Source organism: Callionymus lyra, chromosome 15 (assembly GCF_982586985.1).
Source record: "Callionymus lyra chromosome 15, fCalLyr1.hap1.1, whole genome shotgun sequence".
NCBI lineage: Eukaryota > Metazoa > Chordata > Actinopteri > Syngnathiformes > Callionymidae > Callionymus > Callionymus lyra.
The window spans coordinates 5467209-5490250 of NC_141832.1; the positions used below are offsets into that span (position 1 = coordinate 5467209).

The following is a 23042-nucleotide window of genomic DNA, read 5'->3' on the forward strand; positions in this document are numbered from 1 at the left end:
GACCTGAGGTCCAGGAAACTGGTTCTGACCCGCGAGTCTTTGATCTACGTGGCCAGGTTCCTACTAAGAGAGATTCTGGATGTTGTAGATGGTTTTGAATGGTTCTGAATATCCCTCATGGTTCTGAATGGTTCTAGATGTTGTGGATATTCTGGATGGTTCTAGATGTTCTAAATGGTTCTAGATGTTCTAAATGGTTGCGATGGTACTGAATGTCCCTCATGGTTCTGAATGGTTCTGGAGCTCCTCACCTCGCCCACCATGCCGTTCCAGGTGCCGTTGATCTTCTTGCCGTGCTTGCCGTTGGTGACCAGGTACAGGTCGTAGGTGAACTTGACCTGCTTGGCGATCTTCTTCAGGATGTCGATGCAGAAGCCTTTGCAGCAGCGCTTGATGTAGATGCCCGAGTCCTTGGTCTGGTTCCTGCTCACACAGACACACCTTCAGAACCCACGTCCGCGAGTCCTCACCCGGGAGGGTCCTCACAGCGTCTTGATCTGCTTCCGGCAGGGCACCGTGTTCCTCATGCAGGTCCCGCTCAGAGGGTCCACGTCCTCCACGATGACGAAGGGAGCCTCCTCCAGCGTCACGATGGACAGATGGTCGTCCTCGCGCGTGGCGGCGCCGCCGTACAGCTCGTACCGCGGCCACACATGGTACTTCATGGACAAGGACCGGTTCTCCCACTTACCCACCTGTGGAGGAGACCAGGAGGTCATGAAGCCTGGAGCCACCAGATGAAGGACGAGAGAGGAGGACGAGGAAGACGAGAGAAGATGACGACGAGGACGAGAGAAGACGAGGAGGACGAGAGAAGAAGACAGGAGGACGAGAGAAGAAGACAGGAGGACGAGAGAAGAAGACGACGAGGAAGACGAGAGAAGACGATGAGGAGGACGAGAGAAGAAGACGACGAGGAGGACGAGAGAAGAAGACGAGAGAAGACGAGGAGGAGGACAAGAGAAGAAGACGACGAGGAGGACAAGAGAAGAAGACGAGAGAAGACGAGGAGGAGGACAAGAGACGACGATGAGGAGGACGAGAGAAGACGAGGGGGAGGACGAGGGAAGACGAGGAGGAGGACGAGAGAAGACGACGAGGAGGACAAGAGAAGACGAGGAGGAGGACGAGAGAAGACGAGGAGGAGGACGAGGGAAGACGAGGAGGAGGACGAGGGAAGACGAGGAGGAGGACGAGAGAAGACGATGAGGAGGACGAGAGAAGAAGACGACGAGGAGGACGAGAGAAGAAGGCGAGAGAAGATGAGGAGGAGGACAAGAGACGACGACGAGGAGGACGAGAGAAGACGAGGAGGAGGACGAGAGAAGAAGACGACGAGGAGGACGAGAGAAGAAGACGAGAGAAGATGAGGAGGAGGACAAGAGACGACGACGAGGAGGATGAGAGAAGACGAGGAGGAGGACGAGGGAAGACGAGGAGGAGGACGAGGGAAGACGAGGAGGAGGACGAGAGAAGACGACGAGGAGGACGAGAGAAGACGAGGAGGAGACGAGGAGGACGAGAGAAGACGACGAGGAGGACGAGAGAAGACGACGAGGAGGACGAGAGAAGACGACGAGGAGGACAAGAGAAGACGATGAGGAGGACGAGAGAAGAAGACGAGGAGGACGAGAGAAGACGACGAGGAGGACGAGAGAAGACGATGAGGAGGACGAGAGAAGAAGACGACGAGGAGGACGAGAGAAGAAGACGAGAGAAGACGAGGAGGAGGACGAGAGAAGACGACGAGGAGGACGAGGAGGAGGACGAGGGAAGACGACGAGGAGGACGAGAGAAGAAGACGAGAGAAGACGAGGAGGAGGACGAGAGAAGACGAGGAGGAGGACGAGAGAAGACGAGGAGGAGGATGAGAGAAGAAGACGAGGAGGACGAGAGAAGACGAGGAGGACGAGAGAAGACGACGAGGAGGACGAGAGAAGACGACGAGGAGGATGAGAGAAGAAGACGAGGAGGACGAGAGAAGACGAAGAGGAGGACGAGAGAAGAAGACGAGGAGGACGAGAGAAGAAGACGAGGAGGACGAGAGAAGACAAAGAGGAGGACGAGAGAAGACGAAGAGGAGGACGAGAGAAGACGAAGAGGAGGACGAGAGAAGACGAAGAGGAGGACGCGAGAAGACGAGGAGGAGGACGAGAGAAGACGAGGAGGAGGATGAGAGAAGAAGACGAGGAGGACGAGAGAAGACGAGGAGGACGAGAGAAGACGACGAGGAGGACGAGAGAAGACGACGAGGAGGATGAGAGAAGAAGACGAGGAGGACGAGAGAAGACGAAGAGGAGGACGAGAGAAGAAGACGAGGAGGACGAGAGAAGAAGACGAGGAGGACGAGAGAAGACAAAGAGGAGGACGAGAGAAGACGAAGAGGAGGACGAGAGAAGAAGACGAAGAGGAGGACGAGAGAAGACGAAGAGGAGGACGAGAGAAGACGAAGAGGAGGACGAGAGAAGACGAAGAGGAGGACGAGAGAAGATGAAGAGGAGGACGAGATGATAAATATTCAACCCTGCATTTATCTTTCTTTCGCTCTTGTCCTCCACAGAGGAGCAGGTCGCTCTGACGCAGGAACATCTTGTGAATCTACTCACGAAATGAACATGTAACGACGACCAAACAACCTGAGAGCAGGTCATTGGACCAGAACCAGAACCAGAACCAGAATACACACACAAGAATACACACACAAGAATACACACAGATATAAAAAACACACACAAAGAAAAAAAAACACAAAAAGAAAAATACAAAGAGAAAAAAAACACACAAAGAAAAAATATATCCAGAATAAACAGACACACAAAAACAACATAAACACACACCCAGAAAAAACACAAACAGAGACACACACACACACACAGAGACCCACAAAGACACACACATAGACAGACACACACACAACAGCTGCAGCAGGATCAGAGTTGTGGACTCATTAAGTTTCAGGAGGTTCAGACCTGATGGAGCATTAACATGAGTGAGGGTCTGATGGAGGGGGAGGAGGGGGAGGAGGGGTGAGGAGGGGGAGGAGGGTGAGGAGGGGGAGGAGGGGGATGAGTGGGGGGCGGGGGAGAGGACGGGGTGAGGAGTGGGTGAGGAGGGGGTGAGGGGGGGGATGAGGGGGGGGGGCGGGGAGAGGACGGGGTGAGGAGTGGGTGAGGAGGGTGAGAGGAGGGGGTGAGGAGGGGTGAGGAGGGGGTGAGGAGGGTGTGAGGAGGGGGTGAGGAGGGGGAGACGGGGGTGAGGAGAGGGTGAGGAGGTGGGGGGGTTAGGAGTGGGTGAGGAGGGGGAGATGAGGGGGTGAGGAGAGGGTGAGGAGGTGGGGGGGGTTAGGAGTGGGTGAGGAGGGGACGATGAGGGGGTGAGGAGAGGGTGAGGAGGGGGTGAGGAGGGGGAGAGGAGGGGGTGAGGAGAGGGTGAGGAGGTGGGGGGGGTTAGGAGTGGGTGAGGAGGGGAGAGGAGGGGGTGAGGAGAGGGTGAGGAGGGGGAGAGGAGGGGGTGAGGAGGGGGAGACGGGGGAGGTTCACCTTGCTGCGTGGTCAGAGGACGACAGAGAGATTAGAGATGCAGAAGAAAGAGAGGAAGAAGAGAAGAAGAGAAGAAGAAGAAGAGGCGGCAGGTGGCCATGTCTTCGAAGGTCACTGCAGGTCACTTCCTGCTGTCCCATCTGTTCGGGGGACGTTCCTCTACTTTCCTGTGTCCACGAGCGACTCACTCAGACGAGTCGTTCAGAGCCACATCAAACGAGTCCTACAAGTGTGTGGGACTCACTAACGGTGCTTCCTGTGGCCTTCATTTCAAAATAAGAGCTTCAACCCCGTCATCTACCTGAGAGACTCCTGACTCTGACTCGCATGACTCGTGGGTTAATGGGTCTGGCGAGTCACTCACCCGGTCCCACTGCCGGTCCTTGTTGAGCAGGATGATGACCAGCTTGGGGTGCAGCTGGTACCCGTCCTCGCTGAACGACAGGTTCCGGCCCTCGAAGGTCACGTTCATCAGGTACCTGCAGGGGGCGCACCAGAGGGTCAGACCTGGACCACTGCGGGTCCTCGTCAGCGTCGCACAACATTTGTTTTTATTGATCATACACACACATAAAGCACACACAGAGACACACATGGAGACACACATGGAGACACACATGGAGACACACACATAAATACATAAAAAAACTACAAAAAACATACACACACACGAACACACACACTCACACAAACAGAGAGAGACAAACACAGAAAAAGACACACACCACAAACAGAGAGACACAAACACACAGAGAAACACACAAACACAAACACAGAGAAAGACACACACACAGAGAGACACAAACACAGAGAGACACAAACACACACAGAGACACAAACACACAGACAGACACACACACAGGCACAAACACTCACAAAAATACAGAGAGACACAAACACACAGAAAACACACAAACACACACAGCAGCTTCTCTGCACCTCTCTTAACCTTTAATGGAGTCTTTTATTATGTGCTCCTCTGTTTCCATGGAAACATGATTCTGACCACAGTAGAAGAAGAAAAATGTTTCTCTGGATCTCAGGTCGAGTGACTCGATCGTTGTTGAACATGACGACTAGATCGACTCAAACAATCGTTGTTGAACATGACGACTAGAACGACTCAAACAATCGTTGTTGAACATGACGACTAGATCGACTCAAACAATCGTTGTTGAACATGACGACTAGATCGACTCAAACAATCGTTGTTGAACATGACGACTAGAGCGACTCAAACAATCGTTGTTGAACATGACGACTAGAGCGACTCAAACAATCGTTGTTGAACATGACGACTAGAGCGACTCAAACAATCGTTGTTGAACATGACGACTAGAACGACTCAAACAATCGTTGTTGAACATGACGACTAGATCGACTCAAACAATCGTTGTTGAACATGACGACAAGATCGACTCAAACAATCGTTGTTGAACATGACGACTAGATCGACTCAAACAATCGTTGTTGAACATGACGACTAGATCGACTCAAACAATCGTTGTTGAACATGACGATTAGATCGACTCAAACAATCGTTGTTGAACATGACGATTAGATCGACTCAAACAATCGTTGTTGAACATGACGACTAGATCGACTCAAACAATCGTTGTTGAACATGACGACTAGATCGACTCAAACAATCGTTGTTGAAGATGACGACTAGATCGACTCAAACAATCGTTGAACATGACGACTAGATCGACTCAAACAATTGTTGAACATCACGACTAGATCGACTCAAACAATCGTTGTTGAACATGACGACTAGAACGACTCAAACAATCGTTGTTGAACATGACGACTAGATCGACTCAAACAATCGTTGAACATGACGACTAGATCGACTCAAACAATTGTTGAACATCACGACTAGATCGACTCAAACAATTGTTGAACATGACGACTAGATCGACTCAAACAATTGTTGAACATGACGACTAGAACGACTCAAACAATCGTTGTTGAACATGACGACTAGAGCGACTCAAACAATCGTTGTTGAACATGACGACTAGATCGACTCAAACAATTGTTGAACATGACGACTAGAACGACTCAAACAATCTTTGTTGAACATGACGACTAGATCGACTCAAACAATCGTTGTTGAACATGACGACTAGATCGACTCAAACAATCGTTGTTGAACATGACGACTAGATCGACTCAAACAATTGTTGAACATGACGACTAGAACGACTCAAACAATCGTTGTTGAACATGACGACTAGATCGACTCAAACAATTGTTGTTGAACATGACGACTAGATCGACTCAAACAATCGTTGAACATGACGACTAGAGCGACTCAAACAATCGTTGTTGAACATGACGACTAGATCGACTCAAACAATCGTTGTTGAACATGACAAATAGATCGACTCAAACAATTGTTGAACATGACGACTAGATCGACTCAAACAATCGTTGTTGAACATGACAAATAGATCGACTCAAACAATTGTTGAACATGACGACTAGATCGACTCAAACAATCGTTGTTGAACATGACGACTAGAGCGACTCAAACAATCGTTGTTGAACATGACGACTAGAGCGACTCAAACAATCGTTGAACATGACGACTAGAGCGACTCAAACAATCGTTGTTGAACATGACGACTAGATCGACTCAAACAATCGTTGTTGAACATGACGACTAGAGCGACTCAAACAATCGTTGTTGAACATGACGACTAGATCGACTCAAACAATCGTTGTTGAACATGACGACTAGATCGACTCAAACAATCGTTGTTGAACATGACGACTAGAGCGACTCAAACAATCGTTGTTGAACATGACGACTAGATCGACTCAAACAATCGTTGTTGAACATGACGACTAGATCGACTCAAACAATCGTTGTTGAACATGACGACTAGATCGACTCAAACAATCGTTGTTGAACATGACGACTAGATCGACTCAAACAATCGTTGTTGAACATGACGACTAGAGCGACTCAAACAATCGTTGTTGAACATGACGACTAGAACGACTCAAACAATCGTTGTTGAACATGACGACTAGATCGACTCAAACAATCGTTGTTGAACATGACGACTAGATCGACTCAAACAATCGTTGTTGAACATGACGACTAGATCGACTCAAACAATCGTTGTTGAACATGACGACTAGATCGACTCAAACAATCGTTGTTGAACATGACGACTAGATCGACTCAAACAATCGTTGTTGAACATGACGACTAGAACGACTCAAACAATCGTTGTTGAACATGACGACTAGATCGACTCAAACAATCGTTGAACATGACGACTAGAACGACTCAAACAATCGTTGTTGAACATGACGACTAGATCGACTCAAACAATCGTTGTTGAACATGACGACTAGATCGACTCAAACAATCGTTGTTGAACATGACGACTAGATCGACTCAAACAATCGTTGTTGAACATGACGACTAGAGCGACTCAAACAATCGTTGTTGAACATGACGACTAGAGCGACTCAAACAATCGTTGTTGAACATGACGACTAGAACGACTCAAACAATCGTTGTTGAACATGACGACTAGATCGACTCAAACAATCGTTGTTGAACATGACGACTAGATCGACTCAAACAATCGTTGTTGAACATGACGACTAGATCGACTCAAACAATCGTTGTTGAACATGACGACTAGAGCGACTCAAACAATCGTTGTTGAACATGACGACTAGAGCGACTCAAACAATCGTTGTTGAACATGACGACTAGATCGACTCAAACAATCGTTGTTGAACATGACGACTAGAACGACTCAAACAATCGTTGTTGAACATGACGACTAGATCGACTCAAACAATCGTTGTTGAACATGACGACAAGATCGACTCAAACAATCGTTGTTGAACATGACGACTAGATCGACTCAAACAATCGTTGTTGAACATGACGACTAGATCGACTCAAACAATCGTTGTTGAACATGACGACTAGAACGACTCAAACAATCGTTGTTGAACATGACGATTAGATCGACTCAAACAATCGTTGTTGAACATGACGATTAGATCGACTCAAACAATCGTTGTTGAACATGACGACTAGATCGACTCAAACAATCGTTGTTGAACATGACGACTAGATCGACTCAAACAATCGTTGTTGAAGATGACGACTAGATCGACTCAAACAATCGTTGAACATGACGACTAGATCGACTCAAACAATTGTTGAACATCACGACTAGATCGACTCAAACAATCGTTGTTGAACATGACGACTAGAACGACTCAAACAATCGTTGTTGAACATGACGACTAGATCGACTCAAACAATCGTTGAACATGACGACTAGATCGACTCAAACAATTGTTGAACATCACGACTAGATCGACTCAAACAATCGTTGTTGAACATGACGACTAGAACGACTCAAACAATCGTTGAACATGACGACTAGATCGACTCAAACAATCGTTGAACATGACGACTAGATCGACTCAAACAATTGTTGAACATGACGACTAGATCGACTCAAACAATTGTTGAACATGAAGACTAGAACGACTCAAACAATCGTTGTTGAACATGACGACTAGAGCGACTCAAACAATCGTTGTTGAACATGACGACTAGATCGACTCAAACAATTGTTGAACATGACGACTAGAACGACTCAAACAATCTTTGTTGAACATGACGACTAGATCGACTCAAACAATCGTTGTTGAACATGACGACTAGATCGACTCAAACAATCGTTGTTGAACATGACGACTAGATCGACTCAAACAATTGTTGAACATGACGACTAGAACGACTCAAACAATCGTTGTTGAACATGACGACTAGATCGACTCAAACAATTGTTGTTGAACATGACGACTAGATCGACTCAAACAATCGTTGAACATGACGACTAGAGCGACTCAAACAATCGTTGTTGAACATGACGACTAGATCGACTCAAACAATCGTTGTTGAACATGACAAATAGATCGACTCAAACAATTGTTGAACATGACGACTAGATCGACTCAAACAATCGTTGTTGAACATGACAAATAGATCGACTCAAACAATTGTTGAACATGACGACTAGATCGACTCAAACAATCGTTGTTGAACATGACGACTAGAGCGACTCAAACAATCGTTGTTGAACATGACGACTAGAGCGACTCAAACAATCGTTGAACATGACGACTAGAGCGACTCAAACAATCGTTGTTGAACATGACGACTAGATCGACTCAAACAATCGTTGTTGAACATGACGACTAGAGCGACTCAAACAATCGTTGTTGAACATGACGACTAGATCGACTCAAACAATCGTTGTTGAACATGACGACTAGATCGACTCAAACAATCGTTGTTGAACATGACGACTAGAGCGACTCAAACAATCGTTGTTGAACATGACGACTAGATCGACTCAAACAATCGTTGTTGAACATGACGACTAGATCGACTCAAACAATCGTTGTTGAACATGACGACTAGATCGACTCAAACAATCGTTGTTGAACATGACGACTAGATCGACTCAAACAATCGTTGTTGAACATGACGACTAGAGCGACTCAAACAATCGTTGTTGAACATGACGACTAGAACGACTCAAACAATCGTTGTTGAACATGACGACTAGATCGACTCAAACAATCGTTGTTGAACATGACGACTAGATCGACTCAAACAATCGTTGTTGAACATGACGACTAGATCGACTCAAACAATCGTTGTTGAACATGACGACTAGATCGACTCAAACAATCGTTGTTGAACATGACGACTAGATCGACTCAAACAATCTTTGAACATGACGACTAGATCGACTCAAACAATCGTTGTTGAACATGACGACTAGATCGACTCAAACAATCGTTGTTGAACATGACGACTAGAACGACTCAAACAATCGTTGTTGAACATGACGACTAGAACGACTCAAACAATCTTTGTTGAACATGACGACTAGAACGACTCAAACAATCTTTGTTGAACATGACGACTAGATCGACTCAAACAATCGTTGTTGAACATGACGACTAGATCGACTCAAACAATCTTTGTTGAACATGACGACTAGATCGACTCAAACAATCTTTGTTGAACATGACGACTAGAACGACTCAAACAATCGTTGTTGAACATGACGACTAGATCGACTCAAACAATCTTTGAACATGACGACTAGATCGACTCAAACAATCTTTGTTGAACATGACGACTAGAACGACTCAAACAATCGTTGTTGAACATGACGACTAGAACGACTCAAACAATCGTTGTTGAACATGACGACTAGATCGACTCAAACAATCGTTGTTGAACATGACGACTAGATCGACTCAAACAATCGTTGAACATGACGACTCGAGCGACTCGATCTACTGCATAAATCAACAAGTCCACACGGCACCTTTTACTCTGTTTGTTTATTTATCTCTGTGTTTTTGTGTGTCTCGGTTTGTGTCTCTTGGTGTGTGTTTTTCTGTGTTGGTTTTTCCTCCTTAGTGTTTGTGGTTTCGTGTGTGAGTGTATTTTTCCGTGTACTTGTGGGTTTGTGGATTGTTTTGTGTGTGTGTCTGTGTGTGTTTGTGTGTGCAAGTGGTCGTAAACACAATGGTTACACACATGCCTGCATCTCTATCTTAAATCACTGTTGGCGTGTGTATGTTTTTGTGTGTCTGTGTGCGACCGACAGTGATATCACAGAGATACAAGCATGTGTGTTGCCATGGCAGCTACTACCACTGTGACTTCTGCTGGGTTACTATGGAAACCATAATCTCTCTGAGGGTGGGAGGAGGAGGGGGAGGAGGGTGAGGGGACTACAAAGGTCTGGACTCCCTGGAAAGCTTTTCTCAGCCTCTCTTGTTGCCCCTCTCACCCCCATGATCACTCCTCACACTACACCCGCGCTATACTGCCCCCCACTGGCCAGATCATCAACACACACAAGTTTCGATGTCAACACACTTGTTTGAGATACAGAGACACACACCAACACACACAAAGAGACACACACACACACAGAGACTCAGAAAGACACACAAGTACACGTATAAACAAAAAGACACACATAAACAGATGGACACACACACTTGAAGATGCACATAGACACACACACAGAGACACACAAAGAAACACACACAAAGTCACACACACAGAGTAACAGAGAGAGACACATACAGAGACCCACACAGAGACCCACAATGACACACAAGTACACACATGAAAAAAACACACACACAGACACACAAAGACAGATAGACACACACACACTTGAAGACGCACAAAGACACACACACAGAGACACACAAAGAAACACACACAAAGACACACAGAGTAACATAAAGATACACAGACACACAGAGAGAGACACACACACATGGACACACACACACATACACAGAGACACACACACACACACATACACAGAGACACACATGCACACAGAGAATCACAGAGAGACACACAAAGAGAACCCCCACACACATACATAGAGACACAAACAAACACATACACATAGACACACATAGAGACACACACAGAGACACACATAAAGACACACACGTAGACACACACAAAGACACACAAAGACACACACACAAAGACACACACAAAGACACACATAAAGACAAAAACATAGACACAAACAAAGACACACACACAGACACACACAAAGACACACACAGACACACACGTGTTGATCATTAGATAACAAAGATAGTAATAAAATATTGATCAGACTTAATAAATTAACTCCACGTAAATAAGTCACGAGTTACAAGAGTTGGACTCAGAGAAGAACCAGAACACGCCACATATGGTTGAGCGTGACCCCCCACTGTGCACACACACACACACACACACACACACACACACACACACACGCACACACAGACACGCACACACACGCACACACGAGTATGTGTTGCATGTGTGTACAGTGTGAGTGTGGGGGAGGTGTGAAGGTGTCAAGTGCATCTGGATGTAAAGAACTGCATGTACTTGTGTCATCTCTGTGTGTGCGAGTGTGTGTGAGTGTGTGTGTAATGGACTGTGTAGCTGCAACCGGAGAGAGAATGTGTCTATTGAGAATGAGTCTATTGTGTTGAATCTATTGTGTTGAAGTGAACCATCAAACACAACGTTTAAATAAAAGTTTGAATAAAGAAGAAACAGGTGAACACACACACGTGTGACCTACTTTATATTTACGTATCCAGCACACACACACACACACACACACGCATAGACGCGCACACACACACACACACACACACGCATAGACGCGCACACACACACAGACCCAAGCACACTCATACAGACGCACACACACACACAGGAACACTCGTGCTGTGTCAAAGTGTGCAACTGGGTCGTGACGCAGGATTAAAGCGAAGGTTTCATGATGAATATAAACGTAGCCATTAGCGCAGCCGTGTGGAGCTCGTCAGACTCTGATGCTAATGCGACGAGCGCAGGACGACAGAGGTGGAGAAGCAAACAAGTGCGGTGACGAGGGTGACGAGGGTGACGAGGGTGACGACTGATCTAATCAACGACACGTCACCAGCGACCCGAGGAGGTCCCGGGTCGGACCGAACCAAACAGGTTCATGTTCACACGGATCCCAGAAGGAACATTATAATGATGGACTAAACATCTACTTGATCAAACTTGTAACCAATCATGAGACGATCGAGCGGCTCTGTGCTCGACTGCATTGGTCTGGTGACTCTATTGTAACATTTATAGACTGAATTAAAACATGTTGAATTTAGAAAAAGTATTTTTGAATGACTGGAAACTGGAAACTTTGTGTAAAAAGAATGTATGTCGAAATATTCAATTTTTTTATTCAATTACGCAATAAAAAGCGAAAAAATAATTCATAATATAATAATAATAAACTATAGAATTAAAAAAGTCAGTGAAATCCTTCAGAGCGCCCTCTAGTGGACACTGACGTCAGCATATGTAAAACTCTGTCACACGGTAGATCCATGTGTTCATATCTGGGTCATGTTAGCGGGTCTGTGTTGATCCACTTCAACACACACACACACACACACACACACACACACACACACACACACACACGCACACACTTAGAAGAGTCGCCCGGCAGTCGACTGAGACGTGGACTGAAGCTCAACACTTGTGTTCTGACGCCACAGGGACCAATTAGGAAGCTTGTGGAGCAAAGAGACCAAAGCAACCGGTTTGAACAAGCTTGTGCGACCACAGATGGGGGGGCAGAGGTGTGTGTGTTGGGGGGTCGAGGACGTGTCTTGTGGGGTCAGAGATGTGTGTGTGTGTGTTGGGGGGTCGAGAACGTGTCTTGTGGGGTCAGAGATGTGTGTGTGTGTGTTGGGGGGTCGAGAACGTGTCTTGTGGGGTCAGAGGTGTGTGTGTGTGTGTGTTGGGGGTCGAGGACGTGTCTTGTGGGGTCAGAGGTGTGTGTTGGGGGGTCGAGGACATGTCTTGTGGGGTCAGAGGTGTGTGTTGGGGGGTCAAGGAAGTGTCTTGTGGGGTCAGAGGTGTGTGTGTGTGTTGGGGGGTCGAGGACATGTCTTGTGGGGTCAGAGGTGTGTGTTGGGGGGTCAAGGAAGTGTCTTGTGGGGTCAGAGGTGTGTGTGTGTTGGGGGGTCGAGGACATGTCTTGTGGGGTCAGAGGTGTGTGTTGGGGGGTCGAGGACGTGTCTTGCGGGGTCAGAAGTGTGTGTGTGTGTTGGGGGGTCGAGGACGTATCTTGCGTGGTCAGAGGTGTGTGTGTCGAGGACGTGTCTTGCGGGGTCAGAGGTGTGTGTGTGTGTTGGGGGTCGAGGACGTGTCTTGTGGGGTCAGAGGTGTGTGTGTGTTGAGGGGTCAAGAATGTGTCTTGCGGCGTCAGAGGTGTGTGTGTCGAGGACGTGTCTTGCGGGGTCAGAGGTGTGTGTGTGTGTTGGGAGTCGAGGACGTGTCTTGTGGGGTCAGAGGTGTGTGTGTGTGTGTTGGGGGGTCGAGGACGTGTCTTGTGGGGTCAGAGGTGTGTGTGTGTTGAGGGGTCAAGAATGTGTCTTGCGGCGTCAGAGGTGTGTGTGTCGAGGACGTGTCTTGCGGGGTCAGAGGTGTGTGTGTGTGTTGGGAGTCGAGGACGTGTCTTGTGGGGTCAGAGGTGTGTGTGTGTGTGTTGGGGGATCGAGGACGTGTCTTGTGGGGTCAGAGGTGTGTGTGTGTGTTGGGGGGTCGAGGACGTGTCTTGTGGGGTCAGAGGTGTGTGTGTGTGTTGGGGGGTCGAGGACGTGTCTTGCGGGGTCAGAGGTGTGTGTGTGTGTTGGGGGGTCGAGGACGTGTCTTGTGGGGTCAGAGGTGTGTGTGTGTGTTGGGGGGTCGAGGACGTGTCTTGCGGGGTCAGAGGTGTGTGTGTGTGTTGGGGGATCGAGGACGTGTCTTGTGGGGTCAGAGGTGTGTGTGAGTGTTGGGGGATTGAGGACGTGTCTTGCGGGGTCAGAGGTGTGTGTGTGTGTTGGGGGGTCGAGGACGTGTCTTGCGGGGTCAGAGGTGTGTGTGTGTGTTGGGGGGTCGAGGACGTGTCTTGCGGGGACCCCTGGAGTCCCACAGACGCACTCACCTGAGCACTTCGTTGGGGTTGCCGGAGATGGGGGTCTTCTTGTCTGGGGCGCCGTGGCACTCGGACTTGTGCAGCGTGTGCGGCCCGCGGTCCATCATCATGGTGGACGTGGCCTTGGTGATGATGGCCACGCCGTCGCGGACCCGGGCGTCCAGACCGTAGTCCCACTCGTCGTAGGACACGGACAGCAGACCTGGGCGGGACCACAAGGAGAGACGGGTGAGGAGGCGCTTGACGGGCGGCTGTCGATCAGACTCGCCCTGAGGTGACCTCGGCGTCTGGCGAACCATCAGTCAGTGGTTCAGGGATGAGGATCAGCTCCTCATGATGTGACGCCTCGACACGTTTGACTGATCGCTGGAATCACTCCTCGTCGTTAACGAGCGGCTGACATTTGCATAACGAGCTCCTCGATATTTAGAACCGATGGATTGATCGTCGACGTCAAACATTGATTGACAGCTGATCAGTTAGCGTCGTTAGCATCTGGAGCGACGAGCCGCGGTGACCATGTGTTGGATGAAGACACGTGGAGACACGAAGCTTCATCTTCCGCTCGTGCTGCAGACTCGCCGGTCGCACTCTTCGCCGCCCTCACTTATTCATGACCCTGACGAGGTCGCGCCGGGACGTCGCACACTTGTGTACTCGCTCCTGATTGGTCGACAGATTTTGTTAAATGTTGTAAGGATGTGGTTTCAGTATCGAAGTAGATCAGTGACAGCAGAAGATTGATTGAAGTCATTTTATTATTTATTATTAATATTTTATTAAGATGTTTACGTTTTTTACACGTTGAAATTGAATATTTTCAAAGTTTGTTTTGTTTGTTTTTTTACACATTGAATTTAATATTCTACTTATAATCATTCAAAAATAAATGTTCTAAATCCAATACTTTTTAACTTATAGTCTTTTAGATTCAATATCAAATGTTGAGTCTCCAGACAGAACCAACAGAGCACAGAGCTACTTGAAACTTTCAGCCAATCAGACGACGAGCAGAGGATCATGTGACCTCTTACTGGTGTGTTCTGGTGTCAAAATAAAGTTTTGTCCATAATAACAACATTTTTATGAATGAAAAAATATTGAATAAAAAAATATAATTTTTTTAAAGAAAATTATAAATAATCATTAATACTTAAAAAAACACTTTTTAATAAAAGATTATTGAAATATAACATTTTTATATTGAATTTAAAAAAACTACAAATTAAAAAATATTGAATTAAAAAAACATTTTTTGAATGATTGAAATTAGAAAAATTAAACTCTGTGTGAAAGAAAATTAATTTATTTTGAAAATATTCAATTTTTTTTAAAGAATATTATTTAAAACAAAAATGATTGAATTAAATGAAAACAAATTCAACACTTAAAAAAACAACATTTCAATAAAAAATGATTGAAATATATGTTTTTATATTGAATTGAAATTGAAAAAACTACAAATTAATTACAATTTTTTAATAATTGAAATGAGAAAAATGATTGATTTTGAAAATCTTCAATAAAAAACGAATTATCAAACTCGATAAAAACTAATTTACTGCTTAATAAACAACATTTCAATGAAAAGAACCAAAAGTTTTGACTGGTTAGAAACGTTCAAATATTGCTTTAATCTTCCGACACTGAAATACTTGAACCGTTTACAGGAAACACATGAAGAGTATTTTCTACATGAAAGTGAAAAACACGTAAATATTTGAGACGCGTATAAATGATTGACAGGTCACGGCGGGCCTGCAGATGATTTATTCAGCGAGAGCTGCTTCTTCTCTCTTTCAGCCGCGGGCCCGGGAGACGGTACCAGCAGGTGTGAGGTTCTGGTTCCGCCGCGGGCTGAGCGTCCGTGTTTTGACGCGTCCAGGGAGACGAGAGACACCAGCGTCAGAGTGCAGCGGAGGATGAACCGCAGCCTCGTGAAGAAGAGACGCGTCTCAGACCACGTGTCGGGTCTGAGTCGTGTCACCGCGGACCTGTCAGAACCGGGCTGACGGACCTGTCAGAACCGGGCTGGCGGACAGGGAGGGGGGGGGGGGGGGGTCGCGAGAGCCGAGTGACCCTGAACCTTCGGGAGCGTCTGATGGGATTGAAACAGAAAGTTCAGTCATCGACCATTTCCAGGAGTCAGGAGGCCACGAGGTCTGGACTTGGACCAGAACCAGAGTTGGATCCAGAGCCAGACTGTCACTCACGGAGCTGCGTGTGTGTGTGTGTGTGTGTGTGTGTGTCTGTAGGCCAGTTTGTGCGCAGTGAAGTGTATTTATAGTTTAGTGTCGTTAAGTGTGTGTGTGTGTAGTTCAGGGCGTGTGGGAAAGTGTTTTGTTAATTGTTGTGTTATCAGTTTTATCTTAAAGTATATACTTTATTGAGTTTTGTTTTGATCGTTTAAGCGCTTTGTGACCCTGGTCTGGAAAAGCACTATATAAATAAAAATTACTTACTTACTTATTACCGTGTATGTGTGCGGTGTTTTTGTTGTGTTATGAAGTGTGTTTTGTGTTTCATTGCTTTCAAAGAATCCTGTGACATGTTTGTGTGTGTGTGTGTGTGTGTGTGTGTGTGTAAGTGCTTAACGTGTGTGTTTGTGTGGTGTGTGTTTGTACTGTATGTCTAGTGTGTGTGTGTGTTAATGTGTTTAGTGTGTGTGGTGTGTGTTAATTTACCTTTGTGTTTTTGTGTGGTGTATTAGTGTTTATGTTTATGTGTATGTCGTGTTTTCTATGTTTGTGTTTATACATGTGTGTGTCATGTGTGTGTGTAGGTTTGTATGCGTGTGTGTGTGTCTGTTTGTGTGTTGTGTATCTGTGTGTGAGTGAGTGAGTGAGTGAGTGAGTGAGTGAGTGAGTGAGTGAGTGAGTGAGTGAGTGAGTGAGTGAGTGAGTGAGTGAGTGAGTGTGTGTGTGAGTGAGTGTTTGTGTGCGTATGTTTGTGTGTTGAGTGTTGTGTGTGTGTATGTTGTGTCTGTGTGTTTTGAGTGTTGTGTGTGTAGTGTGTGTGTTTGTTGAGTGTTGTGTGTGTGGTGTGTGTGTGTGTGTGGTGTGTGTGTGTGTGTGTTTGTTGAGTGTTGTGTGTGTGTTTGTTGAGTGTGTACTTTGTCATCAGGTCACGTGATCGTCATGACAACATCCATCAAGTGTGTGATCAACATAAACGACAATCAGAGTTTATAGAGTTGTTGCTTCGACACCTTCATCGTCCGATCACCAGGAGGCGCCGACACATCAACTCTTCTTGAGTCAACGAGTGGAAACAAAAGAGTAAAAAGTTCGGTTCCCACCAGGTGGCGCCATTTCTCCCTGGTCCCGCCCCCACCGGACCGGGTCGCACAGGTCCAGTCTGACAGGTGGCGTGAGCGGCTGGACTGGGAACGCTCCCGTTTGACCTTCAAAGGTTACAACGACCTCCAGCGGCGGCGGCGGCGAGCGTGGGAGCGTCTGCTTGGCAAAGGTCAGCCACGCTGAGAGAACCTTCCCAACAAAACCCATGAAGTCTCAGACGACTGGACTTCCTGCCGCTCACAGGAAGTGACACGACTTGTGCCCCTCGGACGACCTTCGACTTCAGGGTCCAGCTTTAGCTTAGCATCTGGCCAGCGCTAACGATAGCCCCGCGAAGGTCGTCGTCTTCATAAAGAACCGGAGAATCCTCATGACGTTCCTTCATCCCAGGAGTCACCTTGGGAAGGAGCCCAGTAATGTGTTCTGCTAATTAACTTCTCAGAAGCTCCGTTGACTGTTCAGGACCAAACATGGAGGGAAGATAAAAACCTGGACGTCCGTGTTCCGAGATAAACGGACGAGACTTGTTACTCCGGAGCGTTGCCGCCTCAGCACTTCCTGCCACAGATAATCTCCGCTGCACTAGGAAGTGTGTTGTGAGGACGAGGTTGGTACGTGAGCTCAACAGATGTTAGCGGCAGGAAGAGAAAAGTTGTTGTGCATCATTACGACCACTCACTTTATTCATGCTTTTCTACTTTCTACCTTTCCTGTCACTTCCTGTGACGTTCACTTTGTTGTGCAACTTTTTCTATGCTCGACTTTTTGAATCAGATAATCTTCTCTTTTCTACGCTTTTCACGGTCAAACGTTTCTCAGGTTGACTTTTTATGTTGTTGACCTTCAGTTGTAAATGTAATCTGTCGACTTTTGCTGGGCTTTTTCTACTGTTGACTTTTTCTACTGTTGACTTTTTCTACTGTTGACTTTTTCTACTGTTGAATTTTTCTACTGTTGACTTTTTCTACTGTTGACTTTTTCTACTGTTGAATTTTTCTACTGTTGACTTTTTCTACTGTTGACTTTTTCTACTGTTTACTTTTTCTACTGTTGACTTTTTCTACTGTTGACTTTTTCTGTGGTTGACTTTTTCTACTGTTGACTTTTTCTACTGTCAACTTTTTCTGTGGTTGACTTTTTCTACTGTTGACTTTTTCTACTGTTTACTTTTTCTACTGTTGACTTTTTCTACTGTTGACTTTTTCTGTGGTTGACTTTTTCTGTGGTTGACTTTTTCTGTGGTTGACTTTTTCTACTGTCAACTTTTTCTGTGGTTGACTTTTTCTACTGTTGACTTTTTCTACTGCTGACTTTTTATACTGTTGACTTTTTCTACTGTTGACTTTTTCTACTGCTGACTTTTTATACTGTTGACTTTTTCTACTGTTGACTTTTTAACTGTCGACTTTTTCTACTGTGAACTTTTTCTATTGTTGATTTTTTCTACTGTTGACTTTTTCTGCTGTTGACTTTTTCTACTGTTGACTTTTTCTACTGCAAACTTTTTCTACTGTTGACTTTTTCTACTGCAAACTTTTTCTACTGTTGACTTTTTCTACTGCAAACTTTTTCTACTGTTGACTTTTTCTACTGCAAACTTTTTCTACTGTTGACTTTTTCTACTGCAAACTTTTTCTACTGTTGACTTTTTCTACTGCAAACGTTTTCTACTGCAAACGTTTTCTACTGCAAACTTTTTCTACTGTTGACTTTTTCTACTGTTGACTTTTTCTACTGTTGACTTTTTCTACTGTTGAATTTTTCTACTGTTGACTTTTTCTACTGTTGAATTTTTCTACTGTTGACTTTTTCTACTGTTGACTTTTTCTACTGTTGACTTTTTCTACTGTTTACTTTTTCTACTGTTGACTTTTTCTACTGTTGACTTTTTCTGTGGTTGACTTTTTCTACTGTTGACTTTTTCTACTGTCAACTTTTTCTGTGGTTGACTTTTTCTGTGGTTGACTTTTTCTACTGTTGACTTTTTCTACTGTTTACTTTTTCTACTGTTGACTTTTTCTACTGTTGACTTTTTCTGTGGTTGACTTTTTCTGTGGTTGACTTTTTCTACTGTCAACTTTTTCTGTGGTTGACTTTTTCTACTGTTGACTTTTTCTACTGTTGACTTTTTCTGTGGTTGACTTTTTCTACTGTTGACTTTTTCTACTGTCAACTTTTTCTGTGGTTGACTTTTTCTGTGGTTGACTTTTTCTACTGTTGACTTTTTCTACTGTTTACTTTTTCTACTGTTGACTTTTTCTACTGTTGACTTTTTCTGTGGTTGACTTTTTCTGTGGTTGACTTTTTCTGTGGTTGACTTTTTCTACTGTCAACTTTTTCTGTGGTTGACTTTTTCTACTGCTGACTTTTTATACTGTTGACTTTTTCTACTGTTGACTTTTTAACTGTCGACTTTTTCTACTGTGAACTTTTTCTATTGTTGATTTTTTCTACTGTTGACTTTTTCTGCTGTTGACTTTTTCTACTGTTGACTTTTTCTACTGCAAACTTTTTCTACTGTTGACTTTTTCTACTGCAAACTTTTTCTACTGTTGACTTTTTCTACTGCAAACTTTTTCTACTGTTGACTTTTTCTACTGCAAACTTTTTCTACTGTTGACTTTTTCTACTGCAAACTTTTTCTACTGCAAACGTTTTCTACTGCAAACTTTTTCTACTGTTGACTTTTTCTACTGCAAACTTTTTCTACTGCAAACGTTTTCTACTGCAAACTTTTTCTACTGTTGACTTTTTCTACTGCAAACTTTTTCTACTGTTGACTTTTTCTACTGCAAACTTTTTCTACTGTTGACTTTTTCTACTGCAAACTTTTTCTACTGTTGACTTTTTCTACTGCAAACTTTTTCTACTGCAAACGTTTTCTACTGCAAACTTTTTCTACTGTTGACTTTTTCTACTGCAAACTTTTTCTACTGTTGACTTTTTCTACTGCAAACTTTTTCTACTGTTGACTTTTTCTACTGCAAACTTTTTCTACTGTTGACTTTTTCTACTGCAAACTTTTTCTACTGTTGACTTTTTCTACTGCAAACTTTTTCTACTGCAAACGTTTTCTACTGCAAACTTTTTCTACTGTTGACTTTTTCTACTGCAAACTTTTTCTACTGCAAACGTTTTCTACTGCAAACTTTTTCTACTGCAAACTTTTTCTACTGTTGACTTTTTCTACTGCAAACTTTTTCTACTGTTGACTTTTTCTACTGCAAACTTTTTCTACTGTTGACTTTTTCTACTGCAAACTTTTTCTACTGCAAACGTTTTCTACTGCAAACTTTTTCTACTGTTGACTTTTTCTACTGCAAACTTTTTCTACTGCAAACGTTTTCTACTGCAAACTTTTTCTACTGTCTACTTTTTCTGTGGTTGATTTTTTTCTACCTTTAACTTTTTCTATTGTCAACTTTTTCTACTGTTTACTTTTTCTACCGTCGACTTTTTCTATTGTTGACTTTTTCTGCTGTTTACTTTTTCTACCGTCGACTTTTTCTATTGTTGACTTTTTCTACTGTTTACTTTTTCTACCGTCGACTTTTTCTACCGTCGACTTCATCTCTTGCTGCACATTTTTAAACTCGACTTTCTTTCTTCTCACGTTGAAAACTTTTCTCGGTGATCAACTTCTATAACCTCCTCCTATCAAGTCCGTCCTCCAGAACTGGTCCAGGACTGGAGCAGGTCACAGGTCTTGGTCTCAGACCCACCTGTGGGGAACTCTGCCGGCACCACGTCCGTGTCCCCGGCGATCAGCGAGGGAACGATCCAGGTGTATCCGTAGCCGGTGATGCCCACGGAGTGAGCGACCTCGAAGATGGTGTTGGCCTCCTCTTTGGTGCAGTAGAGCAGGATCACCGGACTCTGAAGCTTCTTCATCTGGTTCTGGATCTTGGAGTCGCCATCGTCCACCGACATGTCCAGCAGCAGAACCTCCTCCAGCTCCCAGCCCACGAAGCTGTTCTCGATGGTGCTGCGGATCTGCAAGGGCGGGCGGGTCAGCACCGGTGGGTCGGAACCCGAGGGGTGGGGGGGGCGTTACCTTGGTGACGAAGTCCTGGTACCCGGGGTAGTAGGTGGTGACGATGGAGAAGATGTACCAGTCGTACTCCTCCATGATGTTCAGCATCACCGACGCCTGCTGCTCGATGGACGGGCCGAACTGGAAGAACATGGAGTCGTCGTCCTGCAACAGAGGGCCGCGAGTTAGCTTGACCTCTGACCTCTGACCCCGGGTGACCCACGATCACAGGAGCTGCAGGCGAGCAGAACGTTCCTCCCTCCATCCCTCTCTTCTTCCCTCGCTTTACATCAGAGGAATTACTGCCAGGCCCGAGTATAATTGAATTTTCAGACTCTTGCTCCCCCTCCTCCCTCCTCCCTCCTCCCTCCTCCCTCCTCCCCCCCCCTCCTCACCCCTCTCCCCCCCCCCCCTCCTCACCCCTCCCCCTCCTCCCCCCCCCCCCCACAAGAGTATTAATACAGTGTCTGACTCTGGTTCAGTGATGAGACACATTTTCATTAAAGCTTCCAGAGATTCCTGAAGACGAGCAGAAGCTTCTGTTCAGACCTGAACCACTGGAGCCTGAGAAGAATCGTCTATGATGTTCATTCAGCAACACACACTGATACACACACACACACTCTAAAACACACACATGAACACACACACATGAAAGCACACACACTGATACACACACACATGAACAAACACATGAACACACACACACTCATGAACACACACACGAACACACACACATGAAGACACACACACACATGAACACACACACCCCCGCACACACATGAACACACACACCCCCCCACACACATGAACACACACAAACACGCACACACACAGACAAACACACACGCACACACATGAACACACACACCCCCCTACACACATGAACACACACAAACACGCACACACACAGACAAACACACACGCACACACATGAACAGACACACGTGCACACATGCACACACACACACACATGAACACACACCCACACACACAAACATGAACACACACACACACGAGCACACACACACACATGAGCACACACACACACAAGCACACGAACACACACACACGAACATGAACACACACACACACATGAGCACACACACACACACACAAGCACACAAGCACACGAACACACACACACACGAACACAAACACACACACACACACACACACAAGCACACACACACACACAAGCACACAAACACACACATGAACACACACACACAAACACACACACAAGCACACAAACACACACACACACACACACGCAAGCACACGAACACTCACACATGAACACACACACACAAACACAGACACAAGCACACAAACACACACACACACTCACACACACACACACTCACACACACACACACACACAAGCACACAAACACACACACACACACTCGGTGCGATGAAAGACTCTGGAGACGCAGATTTAAAGATTAAACGAGGGAACAGACCAGAGTGTTGAACAGAAGAGTGAGAGTGAGGAACAAGCTGAGACGAGAGTGAAAGAAAGAGATACGAGTGAACCGAGAGGAGAGTGACACACAAAGAGTGATGAAGCGAGACA

At 45.5% G+C, this 23042-nt stretch overlaps 1 protein-coding gene across 1 annotated transcript in view; it reads right to left on the minus strand.

Moving 5' to 3' along the window:
• grin2ba (glutamate receptor, ionotropic, N-methyl D-aspartate 2B, genome duplicate a) overlaps positions 1 to 23042 on the minus strand; it is a gene marked incomplete in the record, with an annotated part of 101013 nt that overhangs the window by 15701 nt on the left and 62270 nt on the right. The window contains 6 exon segments of the mRNA XM_087809912.1: positions 279 to 423; positions 487 to 695; positions 3904 to 4018; positions 14141 to 14333; positions 21153 to 21423; positions 21485 to 21628. Of these exon segments, the coding sequence (XP_087666038.1) occupies positions 279 to 423; positions 487 to 695; positions 3904 to 4018; positions 14141 to 14333; positions 21153 to 21423; positions 21485 to 21628 (1077 nt within the window).